This window comes from Egretta garzetta, unplaced genomic scaffold, assembly GCF_000687185.1.
Source record: "Egretta garzetta isolate BGI_Z169 unplaced genomic scaffold, ASM68718v1 scaffold197, whole genome shotgun sequence".
Taxonomy (NCBI): domain Eukaryota; kingdom Metazoa; phylum Chordata; class Aves; order Pelecaniformes; family Ardeidae; genus Egretta; species Egretta garzetta.
In genome coordinates this window covers 355,458-371,289 of record NW_009260274.1, presented here as the reverse complement: position 1 = coordinate 371,289, position 15,832 = coordinate 355,458, and the positions used below count along the sequence as shown (strand labels likewise).

The 15,832-nt window shown below is 37.6% G+C and overlaps 1 protein-coding gene across 4 annotated transcripts in view; it reads right to left on the bottom strand.

Moving 5' to 3' along the window:
• MGAT5 (alpha-1,6-mannosylglycoprotein 6-beta-N-acetylglucosaminyltransferase) overlaps nucleotides 1-15,832 on the bottom strand; it is a 130,516-nt gene that overhangs the window by 67,732 nt on the left and 46,952 nt on the right. For all 4 annotated transcript variants that reach the window (XM_035897877.1, XM_035897876.1, XM_035897875.1 and 1 more), the window contains exon 3: nucleotides 12,092-12,259. In XM_035897877.1, the coding sequence (XP_035753770.1) occupies nucleotides 12,092-12,259 (168 nt within the window). The remainder of the gene's footprint in view (nucleotides 1-12,091; nucleotides 12,260-15,832) is intronic.

Below are 15,832 nucleotides of genomic sequence, written 5' to 3'. Positions count from 1 at the left end.
GGAACACAGAACACTAACGCCCACCTTTATTACCTCTAACCATGCTTGGAGAAGTATTAATGCCTCTGGTAGTATTTCCAAGAGTACCTGACACCTTTCCCCCTCCTTGCCAGCAACAGTAAATGCTCCTAGGTTTCACCTTCCTCAAAAATAACACCTTTTTTCCATTACAGACTCTGAATATGCTTCACATGCCTACCAGCTTCCCACTCCATCTTCCCACTCAGCTTTACCATGGATCTATCCCAAACACCTATACCAACTTCCACTTGCTTCATTCACAGCTACTAACAGCATAGTGAATTCTATAATGCTTAATCCATGAAACAATTTACATAAAGCATTACCCAGAGCAGAACAAAATGTAGCAATATATGCATACAAGACAAAATGAATGTGAAAGAACAGGAGAAGCAATAGAGAAAAGCAACTCAGTTCCATCTGAGTACTCCCTAGACAAGCAATCTTTCCTTCGTGCCTGCAAATAGGAAGCAAGCTGACGCAATTGGACTGGAAACACATCTATATCAAGAAGAGCTGTCCAAAGCAACACACTGCCTGCAAGAAATGGGCAAGTCTTGAACATACTGGGTTCCACACATAAGCCTGAGAATTAAATGCAGAAGTCTGAATTTACTTGTGAATAATTTCGATGGTTCCAGTCAACTACTACTTGCACTGAAGCTGTACCCTTTCTTATTGGCCACAGTCAGTGTGAGTCCTAGGTTGGCAAACATCCCTCCCAACTTTTTTCTTCCTTAATGATCAGAACCGATATGAAGAATTACACTTCAGCTCCTCTAGCTGCTCACTACTAACTAGGTAGGCATGGGGGGTGTGCTGCTAGTAGTCTGTGGGCAACAAAAAGGCTCCTTTCCCCATCCTTACTAAACTAGCTGTTCTGAACTGTAGTTAGAAACTTAGGAAACATCCTTGTAAAATGTCTGAAGTCAAGGAAACTGTGACCAGCCTCTTCAAATACAAATTCATAGCAACAAATTAACAGTCCAGCTTGCCCTCATCAAGCCATGCAGCACAGCTGGGCCAGCAGAAGCAGCAAGGGTTGGACAGTATTCCCTAGCGACTCTCCAGCTCAGCGCGGGCCCACAATGCCAAATCCGCTGACTCCCTTTTTCGTTCACAGGCTTTGATCATCCACGCTAACTAGGAGCTGGCTTTTCTTAAACAGGGATCGAGAGGTGAACAAATATTGCTTATCCCAATGACAGCTGGGACCAACCTTAACCAGATACCAGCAATTTACACTTTTGAATGGATCACAAAGACAGGGGAGATGAAGCAAGTGGAACCCTGGGGATGCTGATCTACACATCTGGATCTTTCAAAGCATGAAAACCAAGTATTGAAATACAATTCAAGAGTTTAGAGTTTCTTCATCGTTTGGAGATGACTAAAAAACCCAAATCCAATCTTATGAAGATTCTTTTAAAAAAAGGTTTTGATAGAAGTATTATGCTGTTACCAAATTTGTGTTGGGTAGTTCTTTTCTAAAGGACAAAAAGACATTATTAAGCCAGATGTTTAAGTTACTTTTGTTGGAAAATAGTATTTGAGAAACCATAAGGTTTTTTATCCTTAATTATGATTTATGTAATTTAAAATGCAAGTTCTGAGATCTCTTTTCCTAGCCAAAACTTAGAACTTACAGGCAAAAAAGTCAGAAATACAGCAACAGTCAAGTCAGTACAAAGCAACAGGAATTAATACACACACTTTTTCTCTTCAGCTTTCTGTGAACCATGCTATTAATTTCTATTCTATAGACACCTAAGTGGTTTTGAAGTTATGCACAGCTTATTTCCTTTTGACTGCTGTTATGCAAAGACATAATTATTAAACACTTATCTCATATGATGTTGCATTAAAAGTCAATGCATTGACAAATTGAAAATGTGAATGTGAGTATAATATAAACCTAAGAGCACACAGTTGCTACAGATTATCCTGGAAAAAATGGAAAATATTGATAAAACACCAAGCAATTCTAGATTTAAAAAACCTCTTTAAATACAGTGCTCTGTGAGGTCCTGGGATATTCAATACATAACTCAGTAAAACTCCATCCCCATGTTTTGAAAGGAGCCATATGTTCACTTCGTAAATGTCTGTGGCTGTTTAAAGCTATACAGCTCTGCAACAGAGATCGTTAGTGCACAGCAGGTGAAAGTGAACTTGTGAACAATCATCAGTTATTTCAGTGCAGTCTGGCACCTTAGCATGAATGACTTGGCAGATTTCAGCTACGCCACCTAACCTTGCACTGGAGAAGATATTTCTCCCTTGTTGCTCTAGTTGAGCAACTATACTGGCGAAAAGTCCCACACCTCGGACACCGCTCTCTTTAAACACCAGTTCACAGGTACAGGTCTTCATTGTCCCCTGCAATTTAACTCCATGTCCACAGGTTTTGTTTATTTTAGTGAAGGTCTACAACACCCAAGAGAGAATTGTGTGGTTAAAAACACAGTCTGTGATTTTTTTGTTTGCTTCCTAGTTACTCTTTAATAAAACAGTAAAAAATAAGCAACAGTGAGTGCCACATACATATTTTGTCCCTTTCCTGTATTGCACATCCTTCAAATAATGTGCTTTGTAACAGGCTAAAAAATTCTGCTTTAATTTTTCTCCAACAGTCAGTTAGTAAGTCTAGAAATAATCCACTAAGAGAGTAAGCTGAGTAACGGTTATAATTAGTTTGTCAGTAGTGATTGTTGTTTGATAGGTATTCTTTTTGTCATAAAAGTTTTAAAATAGCAATACTGGTTAAAGCAAATGAAAAAGCCACAATCCTACTGAAATTGCAAACTGTGACACCAGCAGCCTATCTAGTCCACTAAGGACCAACTCTTCATTCTTCAGACAATGGAAACATCTGAAGAATTTAACATGACACAAAAGTTCATACACTTTGGAACCTTGAGGCTAAACCCCAGATTTTTAGACTAGTACTAAAAGGCATATTAGAGTATCTTTTGACAACATATAGCACAGATAATAGCTCAACTCAAAGTGTTTCCCATCAGCAGATCTCAAAATCAGGAACCTCCATAGTATTAAAAGGACAGATTAATCATATCCGACCAAGTCTATTCACCAATTTTGCCTCTATTTGTTCTCTTTCTGGTTTTGATCATTAAATAAAAGTACTATTCTTACTTTAATTCATGGAACCCTTCTCTTGTTTCTATTTCAGTTCAGAAATCTGGTATCTACGGTTAGCTACAATGCTGTAGTTAAAGCTGCTGTAGTTTGTGTAAGGTCTCCTTTCCCTTCTCCCACTAATTAACACATTCTCAATTTAATTCACATTTTTCATCTCCAGGTTGTAAGATTTCTTTAAAGAGAGAGAATTTGCAGTGTGAGCTGAAAGCACCATCAACATATTCAGTGAAATGAGCTGAAGGTTTCAAGGTTTTAAATGCAGAGCACAAAATGCTTTCTACTAACATTTTAGAAACTTCAGTAGCAAAGCATTGGTATGATTTAAAGAAAATTAATTTTTCTACTGCTAGTCCATCCTCACAGCAGCTGTGCTGCTGTGTTCCATTAACGCTACTGAAATCAATGCAGTGTTAGGAGAATTCAAGTAGTAGTCAAGTGGTTAATCAAAATGCAGCCCAGGGGACCACTAACAGCCCCCTCCAGCATTACTAATACAGCTTAGCAGTGCAATGGAAAATATTCACGTGTGGTCTTCTGCACAGTCATTACACTGTGCTACAACAGCAAGGCTTGAAAACACACAATTCTCCCCAGCTCCACGCTATTGCCTTTGTGGGAAGCAAACGGGCAGCAAAATGGGAAAAACTGCTTGGTATTATATACAGTGTGGGAAACGAAAACAATGGATAAGGCACAATAAATAAGAGTCAAAGCAAAGCATAACCCTGAGAAAGCTGTAATCTTGGCTATTGGAACCAGTGCAGCCCACATCCTATTACATCTGGTACACTCTGACATTCTATGGGGACAACTAGTTTGTTTTTTAAGATATGACCACACAGAACATGGTACACACTATGTTAACTGAAGAAAAGCCCACTGTAGTCCTCATAAGACAGGAGGACAGCTTTGGAAATTCAAAATAATATGCCGTATCTTCTCTTTTTTAATCTAGTTTGTCTCTGCAAGTACAGAACTATGGGATGAACTACGGTTGCAGACTGTTAAAACTAACAAGGCTGTCATGTGTGTAACAAAATTCATCAGAAATAGAGCCATGGAAACAAATCAACTGATCATGAAGTTACCGGCATCTTTCTCCCCACATAAAAGGCTTCAGTGTGTCAGCCCCAAGTCTGTAGAAGGACACGGAAAAACCATGACAAAGGTCCTGCTCACCATAGTAACGTTATAAAAAAAGCCTGCTTGCAGCATTGCCAAACCTGACTTGTCAGTCTGCCTTGCTACATATGCACAAAGGATGCCAGATATCTGACAGGCATCCAAGCCATCATGTCTTAGATGACAAGTAAATACTGAAGCCTGCATCCTAATGAGTGACTTTTAAAGATGTTAACACTGAAGTTGTTAAAAGAGAACTCAACAGCCAATACAGCACAAGTAGTTAATGCATAAGGCAGAAAAGCTATGAAAACTTTGAACAGATAGACCAAAAATATTCTTCCTCACTGAGCAGGCTCCATACAGCAACCTGATACTTAACTGTTCCTAGTCTCAGCGTTCTGCAAGTACCAGCTATGTACAAGGGGGGTGGGGAGGAGAATTTGATGTGAACCTTCACTTGCTCATTTTTATGGGATCAAAGACACACAATTAACATCTTCCGAAGCAACACTTTTCAAGGCAAAAGAACATTTTGTAAACAACCAGTCTGGCACAGTTTTCAGTGCAATTACACTATCTGAGGTGTTAGATGGTTACACTTATCAAAAATTTAGCTTTCCACTGAACAAGCACAGGAAAGTGATGACAACAGCCTCAGAGCACCTTGGCCCTTCCTTTAAATCAACATTTTCATTTAAAAAAAATTGGTTTGCAACATGCTTATTTAGTATTAATACCACTATTATTTAGTAGCATTTTAAAGCCTGAGGAATTGAAACAGTTTCCTTTAGTTTGCTTAAATCAAATTTTCTCATAGCTGCCAGAAGAACACAGCAAGAGTTCACAATTTAGAAAAAAACCCAAAATGAACAAACCAACCCCAAAACAAAGCCCAAACCAAACTCAACCCCACAACCCCCACACTCCCTGCCTACCAAAAAAATCACATCAAGAAAACAAGAGGACTGATTCTTTGATCACGTTTGTGCAAGCAGATTGCCCTATCTGATGAAATATGCTTACTGCAATACTGTCCCACAAAAATCAAGGATTTCTTTCCCTGTTAGTTACCTTAGAAAAGCACAGCTGTTAAAAGCAAGCTGCCTAAACCAAACTGCTCTTGTGCCTGTCACATGGAGCCAAGGATTCAGCTATAACAGAAGCAGCCATGTAGACAAGCTCTGTTTGAAAGTGCCATGGTTTCATATTTCCCCATTCCTGTTTAATCATCTCCAAAACAGCAACCCAGGATTTACCTAGGGTGTTATTTGTGGCAGTGGCTCAAAGCTTCCTGTTCTAAAGGCTGACAAAAACTCTTATCTGCTAGGCACCCAAGGTTTAGATTAATACTTTCTCATGTGTATGGGAATATGTTACTTCCCACAAGCGCAGAAAGGATGGCTACCAAATATCTTAACAGCTTTTCCGGTACCACTTGGATAAATAAAGACAGAGAGAGAACAAAAGAGGATGTTATTGCTTCTGAAACCAATCAGCTGAAGACTTCTAAGCATCTTTATTAACAATTCACTCTTTCATAAACGAAATGGAGGTTCTGAAAAAGCAGTTGGAAAATGTCAGTATCAAAACCAGATTGTTCGATGGTTTTGAGGAGGGAAGAAGAAAGAGGAAGGTATGCGTATGATTTCACACGTGGATTTAAAGAGGGGAAAAAAAAAAAGTAACACCTAACCTCCTACTCAAGCTACCCAAGGTGCTCCTTGGCTTTGCTTTTTAACATCATCTATGCAGCCTCACCCTCTAGCAGAGGTCCCATCCTCAACTCCTTTGGGATTAGGATTAAAGATATCTGTGATATTAAGATGCTCTATTACCCTTTCACACAACCCAAAAGAAAAGAGAAGCTGCTTTGCTCTTGGGCTTCCCTCAATGAAAGATTCTGCAAAACTAACTTCAGAGAAAGAAAGCAGGTGTAGGTACCACACTACAAACATTAAACCTAAACACACTAAAGATATGAATACACAGTGCAGCCTACATATAAATCAACAATGCTAGTTGTCTGAGAAGGAAGAAAGAGATTTCTGGTGTCTAAATAGGAACTCAAAAATTAATCAAATAAAAGTTTGAGTTCACATACTTCAGGGACAGCTGATTTACAGTCCTTGCTAAATCCTCAACGCTTCCTCCTACCGTTATCACCTTCTTATTATGAACGAGCATAATCCAGATGGATTTTCTTCAGATCCTTTTATCTGCCAAATACTCTACACAGCACCACAGAGCGATATTTTCCATTGCAGATTTCACCACTGCCGCCTCACTTCTACACCATGCTTGACAGCTAGAGGTGAAAATTTAAAAAAAAAAAAAAAAAAAAAAGCCACTTTTCTCCATGTCTCACCAAATAAGGAGCATACCTGATGAAGAGACCTTTGTAAAGTGATGAGTAACTTTATTTCCAAACAGCCCCTACATTTTAAACACTGAGTCTGCATGTCTGCCCAAAGTAAAATTATAAATCTTGGTCAAATAATAGGTTTTACTTATGCTAAGTAATCTCCAAATACCAGCATAGCTCAGGTTTCAGTATGGTAATGAAGAAGCTTCTCTACTGAAAAAGTCATGGGCTCTGTACCAAGTAATACCTATCACATAAACCGCTCGTTCAGGCTACAGTGGTCAAAGCAAAGGCTAAAAATTGAGCAAAACTGTTTTAAGGAAGCCACAAATATTTCTATCAGGCTGTTACAAGGCATAAATAGCTATGATAGCTACTGTTTGGCCACAGATTGTTTAATTTCTGTCTGTATTAATAAACCTAAAATAAAGACAGATGTTTTTCCCAAACTGCTAAACAGTTATTTTCTAAGCCACTGCCTCCTTTCTCCTTTGCTGACAGGCTCTTTCAGAGAGGGTATTGCTCATTCCTCCATGAAGTAACTCACAATGGATTATCTTAGCATAATACTCCAGGTTGTAACATGTCCAATGCTTATCTGGACCTCCCTAGACTTTGCAGCTCACATTGTCTAACACCTTCCACAGTCAGACTACGTTCTGTTTTGCTGAACACTATTTAAAAAAAAAAAAAAACAAACCAAAAAACAAAACTCTTTGATAGCCAGGTACTTTCTTATTTTTTTTTTTTCCTCAAGAAACTGTCCTACTTCATCATTTTGATACTGCTGCTATCATTTATTCACCAGGAAAACCTACAGAAATTGCTGATAAAAGTTTTAGCAGACATTTGGTAGCCCTTCAAATGACATCCTGACAACAAACAGTAGTTGCAGTTGTTTTAAAAGGAGCTACAAAACTCGTTATTATTAGGTCTTTTCTCTTCCATATGGTTCAGAGGAAATTTTTCGTCTGCTTCTACACCTGTAAGGCTGCAAAGGCTGTGTATTCCCTTATTAACACTGTCATCGAGTCACGGGCAGCTGCTGCCCACTAGCACAGACCAGATCTGTTCCTTAGGGAAACATGAACTACTCAAATTTATTTGCCCAGGCAGCTGCAATGACCACTCTCTAAGTCTGGATATCTATGTCCCCAAAAGAATAGTAAAAATATCAAAAAGTACATAGAAGACTCTTTTTTTCTTCATTAGAAAGAAGGATGATAGATTACGTGTTGTAATATCCAGGGACTGTGGCAACTGAAGGTGGTTTTAGCTCAAATGTAGCACATTAGAAGAAGTAACCTTGCAAGTTTATGAATTATAAGTAAGAGCTTTCCTGGACCAACAGACATTTTGCCATCAAGATGTATAGTGGGCAAAAATTAAACACCCTCTGACCTCGGTTCATTGAGAAATGTCAGCATTTTAAACGAATTGATTTTTCACTCTGCAACTGACAACCATTTCTGAACACACATTCTCTTCATTGTTACCTGGATTACTCACTTCCATAGTCACATTCAAACTCATACCTGAGCTAAACTAAACCCAATGTATTTATGAACTGAAGAAAATATCCATACATTCTAATAGTACAAATATTCCCTTTTTATACTATTATTCTAGTTGTCTATACAGAAAAGGTGGACTTTTTTTTAAATCCATATCTGGTCCAATTGGCAGTATCCTTAATCTTAAATAAAAGACTTTTTCAATCCATAAATCTGAGTCATGATCACATATCAGTTGTGTTTATTAAAGCCAGATAAAATCATAACCTGGACTGATTTCAATAACTTGACCCTGGAACTAAACCAGGATTCTTGCATTATCACAATCCATCTGTAGCATATGGATACTGTTTTTAGGGCTGCTTTCTGAATACAGCAATGTATAATGAATATTCCACTTGCAGAGAGGCTTTAGGAGGAGAAATGCTGGCTAATCATTATAACCTCTGTTCTTCCTAGTCTGCAGATAAACGAATACTATTTTTTTTTCCCATGGAAGTGTTACTAATACTTAAAATGCACAATGAAGAAAAGCCCATAGCACATTCAGATCGACAAGTCTAGCCTGCCACAATAGTCAGTTTTAAATTATAAGAAAAATATTACGTTTTCCTCTTGAGTTTGTGTCCAGTCATAATCAGCAATGAGGACAAATATTTACAGTATAATCACTTTCCTGTCATTCTACTATGTCTTATTTTATCACTTGTATCTACTCAGGTAGTATATAACACACAGTAAACTTTACACAAGGTCAGTGAGGACAAAATGCAGATTTCAGGATGATTAGTGACTCTGCTATTTACTACCAAGGTTTACAAGCAGTGTCAATAAATGCTAAGGTGCAGCTCAAGCCTGCATGAAGCTTCATTTATTTCAGAAAGGCTTTCCACAGGTAAAGGGACATGGTTACACAGATTACAGAATCAAGTCTCAGTGTACTGTGACAGCTCAATCCAAAAATAATAAATGCATGAAGTAGCTCCACTGGAAGCAGGATTCTTCTAGGAAAGTCTGCTAATGACACTGCACTGTTGCACTGATGAATGAGGCTATAAAATGCTTAACTTACTTCAGAGTTTTAAGCAGCAACTCCGAGGCAAAAAAGATTTGCAAAAAAAAAAAAAATAAACTCAAGAAGTCTTGAAAAAACATTACTAAAAATATTAAACATGTTATTGTTAGGATGCTCCATAAATACTATGGTTGTGCAGACAGAGAGAGTGAAATTACTAACAACAGCTAACATGAATTTGTCTAAAATATTATGGCTGATAAAAAGAGAAATGGTAATCCTAATAGGTTTGCTTTCTGTGATCACTTCACAGCCTAACAGCTGAATAAACTATTATAAAGAAAACAATGGAAGGACCGTGTATTTGTTTACATACATATTTCAGCTCCAGTAAAATGACAAACTGTTGGATAACAAAATGCCTTCCCTACAACAATTTTCAGATTGTCTCAATTGCTGTAGCACAATAAAAAAGGATGCTGTTGAATTATTACAGACAAACCCAACACTGTAGCTGGTATTGTAATCACAATGTTTACTCACCTTGCTTATTTTCTGAACAATTCCTAACAGAGAAGTTATTTATATTTTGATTTTACTGGAATCATGGCTTCCAGAGTTTGCTACTGTCAGGAAAGTGCTATGAAGACAGAAGTAGAAACAAGTTTTTCATTTCCATTTGGATGCCTCTGATCAGATGAATTGCCACTGATCACTTCAAACTGATGAATAGTAGGTGCTTTAACACAAGGATTAGCTTCAAGCTCTGCTCTACCCATTGGTACTATCCAGCCTGGAGATACCTGAACAGTAACATTATCCAAACAGGCACCAGAACAATACATTAATCAAACCCTAAGAAACTGTTTACTAAAGGTTTTTCTGTTGTTGCTGTTAAATATAGTTGCTTCAGATATTTTAAACTTAGTGTACCCAAGAGTCAAAGGTAAAAAACTGAAGCTCTAATAAGACAAATAGTGTTCTCTGCCACGGAGCAAGGCTCAGGCAGCAAAAAGCTATGTAAACACCACAAACTGAAAACTCCTACCAAGCTCCTTAAATGTTGCTCGTGAGTACTAGAATTGTGAATCTAGCAAACGCCAAGAATAACAAACAAAATTCATTTCACCCTAAGAACTGATGACAGATGTTTCCTAGTCAGATAAGAACAATAATCCTTTGCCTATAAATGTATAAGCAACAACAGGAGCATGCTTCTTCCAATTATCTGCAAATCTATTGAAATAACAGCATCGAGTTTCTCTTTTGTCCAGCTACAGAAAGAAAATACACAGGGATGTTTTTTTTATTTTATACATATCCCAAAAAATATAATATTGTACTAGCTCACTTTCCATTGAAGTGGAAGAGCTTCCAAAGATCTTGTCTTGTATTTGTGGTAGGTACTACCCTATTAGTAGTCTGCAGGTGCTATACCTCTTTAGTTACTTCCTTCTAATTTGCCTTCAGTCTAACGAAGATGAGAGATGGGGCAGGGGGTGGAGGGAGGAGAAAGGTACCACAAGGTAAACAGTAGTACACCACACATGCAAAGGGCTGTTGTAAAGGCCTGTAAGCATGTATTTACTATGTGGCAAGAGAGACACAAAGATGTGTCTCACCAAGACAAGAGATAAGCCTTTAATGGTCTGGCACAGACAAAGGCAGTTAGGACAGAGCTCTGCTGGTATACTGTGCTTAGGTCATCACCTGTGCCTCTGCTCTCCCAGGCTCCCTTTCAGTGAGGCAAGAGAGACACAAAGATGTGTCTCACCAAGAGATAAGCCTTTAATGTCCTGGCACAGACAAAGGCAGTTAGGACAGAGCTAGCTCTGCTGGTATACTGGTATGCTGGTCATCACCCGTGCCTCTGCTCTCCCAGGCTCCCTTTCAGTGGATTACCTTACCAAAGGTAGCATCTGCTTCTCTGTTTTGACAAATTTAAGAGGGTAAACTCCTCTCAATAGAAATATTTATTTTTACAGGAAACCAAAGCACAGGCAAGACTTGGAAGCAGAGCTGTCAACCTATTTACCAAGTTGCCCTAACTATTCTGCTCTGCTGCCTTTTTGGTACTGCAAAGATCTGTAGACTCAGACTTTCCTATGGGTCAGGGCAGCCAATTTCTGTTTAGACTTGGTGGCAGAGCAAAACGCAGAGCAATAGATGAGGCAGTATAAACAACAAGATTTATTCAGTGTACCAACCACATTCACAGCTGGGAACACTAAAGGAACTGAGATGTGCAGGTGAAGAGGCCAGCAAAGTATTCTACTACCACAGGATGACTGAAATGCTTTGAGAAGTTGTAAGGGTAGCGAACAGTCCATTCACTGAAGACAAAATTAATGACTTCAAATGATGTTTTAAAACATATATTTATTTAAGCTGAAGGTCCCAGGTAGGTCATCCCTGTGTGTCAAATCATAAGAGCTATTAAGCAGAGTAGGGAAGGACATTTTAAAATCAGAACCAGTAACAAACATAATAAATGTTTTCTTTCAGTAAATAACCAGTAAAGTGCATATGGTAGAAATGCAGAGCAGATTCATACCAACTCGGGTAGTTAGGCTTAGAGAGAAAACATCTGCCCAATTTAATCTTTCTAAAGTGCAACCATTTAAGGTATGAAACAGCTGCTGTGAACAAGGTAGACTATATGTCTTTGGCAAAGAATTTGATTTTCTTCAATGTGTTCAAGTTACCATAGAAGTCTTCCTCTGAGCTTGTAAAAGACCACTGGACTTAAGATTGCCATTGATACAGGCTAGACTTTGAATTTTGTTTCCTAAGACATTCCAAATCTCTAACACTGAAAAATCATGTTAAGGCCAAGAGAGAAAAATACAGATTAAACAGCCCATAAGTATTTTAAATAACTGCCATACCCACCTGCTACATTAAGCTTTTCAACTGCTCCTAAGCTGGGAGCAGGAGTGCTAGTATTGTTGGTAGAGTTTGCTCCTGTTCCATTAAGCACAAGATTTTCCACCTTGGACTCCAGCTTCCCAATGCGCTGCAAGATATTATCCAACAAGACAGCAAGTGTCTTCTTCAAATCTACAAATGAAAATGAAAAGTTAAATTGCTTAATAATGCAATGCACACTGTCAGACAGAATCAAAAAATAGATACAGGAATGAGTCTGGAATATATATAGACACTTTCTCAGTGCAAATCTTTGTCATTAGCAATTCTATGCACTAATGTTCCCTACTTTGTTCAGCCTCAGATACAAGTTTCCCTGGATGTGGAACTTGTCTTCCTGTGTATTTTATAAAGCACGCTGCAAATCATATACATATCCTATATTCAAGGTGAAGTGTGCGCCTTCATGGGTACACACGGGAACAAAAAAGTGCATGCTTTGTAATAGCTCAAGTAGTAAGTTGCTTAAATAATAATGAACCTAAACCTAAATCCATATTCAAGCACTAGCAGAGGAACAGGCTGTTAGATGCCCAGTCACCTGGAAACAAAAATCCCCTTCCCAAAAGAACGGACAGCTTTGAACCAGTACAAAAAAAATCTGTATCCTCTCCACCACAACCAGGTTTTACACTGGCCAAAAAAAAAAAAAAAAAACCAAAAGTTAAGTTCAACCTTTCTGTCATATACACAAAACACCATAAATTACCTTTTTCTCTTCTTCAGCCTGTTGGTTATTGCCTCTACCTATCTATTTGGTCTGACACAGCACTTCCTTCACATGGAAAGCACATGGAAACAGGAGTTTGCATATCAAATGACAACCTAGAAAGAGTTCTCCCGTAGTTTTTCTTTCCCTTTTCTTTTGTTCAGATTTCTTGAAGTAACACAGTTACGCTAACTGAAAGAACTGTGGGCAAGAGGGGAAAAATAGACCACTAGCAGACTGAACTGCATCATTATAGTGGCAACAAGCCAAAAAAGATGAAAGAAAGTGTTGTTCTTTGTTCATTTACCCTTGTCTCAGGATTAAAGAATTTGGTATGATGAATTTACATTATTTTCCTATTTAATTACCTAAGATAATTACAAGTGCATATGTAAAATACATTTCCAGCTTTCCACAACTGTAGCATGAAATAACTTTACGATCTGTAATAGAAAATTTCTCCATACATCTGAAGAGATTTCTCTGCCCCAGTATCAGTTGTATTTTTGCCACACTTTTTGTGCTCTCTATTTTTTTTTCCATGACTAGCCCAATTCTTTTGCAAATAAGAGAGTAAATACGAAAAGGCTATTACTTTTAGAAAGCTTATGATTCTTTTTTCCAAATAAAAGGAGAGTCATATTTATTCCATGGAGTAATAAAGTAGATACTTTTCTTTACAACTGTGTGTTTTCCTTTGTCCTTTAAAGATTAGAAGAAGGAATCTCAAGAACTAATGATCTGGACTATCTTAAAAGGGGTCCAGAAATCACTTAACAGTATACCATGAAGAAGAAAAGGAAAGAGCAGAGCAGGGATTTAACATGAACAAAGCCATGGTACAGAAGGATAAAAAAAACCAAACAAACAGGAAAAAAGATAGTTAAAAAAAATAATCAGGAAACAATGAGGAAGCATAGCATACATAAAGATATACACAGAGCATAAAGATAAAAATTGCTAAACGTTGTAATTTTTTATACTGATACCAAAACACTGATATGAGAGACTGCTTACCAGAACACAAAAGCAATTGGAGGCTAGTTTGAAAAGGGGAGGGCAGAAGCACAGATTAATAATAATTTTTGTAGAACAACTGTTTACTGCTATAAAAATCTAATACTCACCATGTATATTTGGACTACAACTTTTAAAAGGGAAGTGTTTGATCCACCTACCTGACAGTCAATATATGGTATAAAGAAGAAGTGAGAAAGCGAACAAGCTGTGCAATCACAATTAAGGAATGACTGAAAACCTTTTGGGTGAGTAAAGGCTGCCAAATCAAGCAAACTTAAAACTTATTCTTGAACATGGGAATAATGACTGTGCTCGCTAATAGCAATCAGAGGATAAGATTAAAAGAAATAAAAAGGCTAAATAGTAAGGGTGTTAATTTTCATACAATAGTGAACCAACTTATACCCATCCTTATTAAGATTAATGTGTTTACTCCTGACCATTTGCTATCAAGAAATTTTGGTACGCCAAACAGGACAAACTAACTTACTTATTAAGTAATTATTTTCTTGCTCAGTTTCACAAAGCGTTATTTAATATGGTGTTATTCACTCACTATAGCACCTTTCCCTCTAATACTTTAAATAAATAATTACCATTATTTTGCATCCTTTCAAACTCCTTAATTGAAAACACCTGTCCAAACTTGTCTTTAAACTTAAAATTCTTCTTAGCCATGGAACTTGAAATTTCTACACAAAACTTAGCTTTACCTTCACAGAAGTGTTACAAAGTTATTTCACCCACTTTCAAATGCAGTTTAACTTCTCCTGGGGAACTTGACCACTGTTTGGCGGCAAGTCAACTTATTCCTCAGCGGGATTTTGAACAGGAAATGAATGCCACAGGCAACAAGTTGCAGGGGGATCTTAGCTCAAGGATAGCCTGTTCTCTCAGACTTTAGCTAGGGCACAGACTAATGCAGTCAATTTCTGGAGACGTGTTGGTTTTTGTGGGTTTTTTTCTTTTTCAATTCACCTACCATCAAGCACCCTTACTAGATAATGGCACACTGATGATGGCTATATAGCAGACAGGGTTTTGTTTTAAGCCTATGCACACAATTCTCTAGGGACCTCTACTTGCTTGGAGGTCTTCCACCTAAATACTGAGCTTGTGTTGCTTTGTAAGATTACAATACTGGTATAGCTCAACATGCAGTTGCAAATCAGCAGAAGTTACATAAAGATGGCTTGTCGTTTAAGCAACAAAGCAATGTAATTGTTAGCTATGTTTAGGATGATAATTTCAGCTTTACAGGCAAGCACCTTCACAGAAGTCAAAAATTCTTTTCTTAGAGGAAAAAAGTGGTAACAGAAACAAGACATGGAGAGAATCTCCTTGCAGAAGATAATTCATTACATGCACCAAAAAGTAAAGAGTATTAAGAGAAAACTAGAGGAAAAGGTTGCATCCTAGTCTTTATTCTTTGTCTAAGCCTACAGAAGACATCTATCCAATTTCTTCAGAGCTGAATATTAAGGCAACTATAAAAGGAAAAAATCTGAATGACTAACTAGCCATTAACTTTCCAGATAGCCTGAAAGTGCATAAGTAAGTGAGTTTAAAAAATGGTGAATGAGTAAGGTGTAAGATGTGATCTTATCAGATTGAAAAAGGGCCACATCTAACCTGAAACTGGATATTTTTATTTTGAGAATATTTTCTGACAATATGTTTCATACTTTTCTGTATGCTTTCTCTCACACATGCAAACAAACTTAACTTGTACAAAACGGAAGAGAGTAAGCATTAAAACTTACTGCCAAACAAGCACTGAAACTCACAGAGTTCTCTACTCTGGGGCAAATATGATATATTTAAGCTTAATATAAGATTAGGAAAGAAGAAGAAATAAACATAGCAGGTCTCCACCTTATCAGTAAGGCAAGTTCTTCTTCCACAAGGAATCTGTTGTATCAATAGCATGCAAACTGGAAAGCCTCCCAAGTTTCTCAAAAACAGCAAAAAAGTTT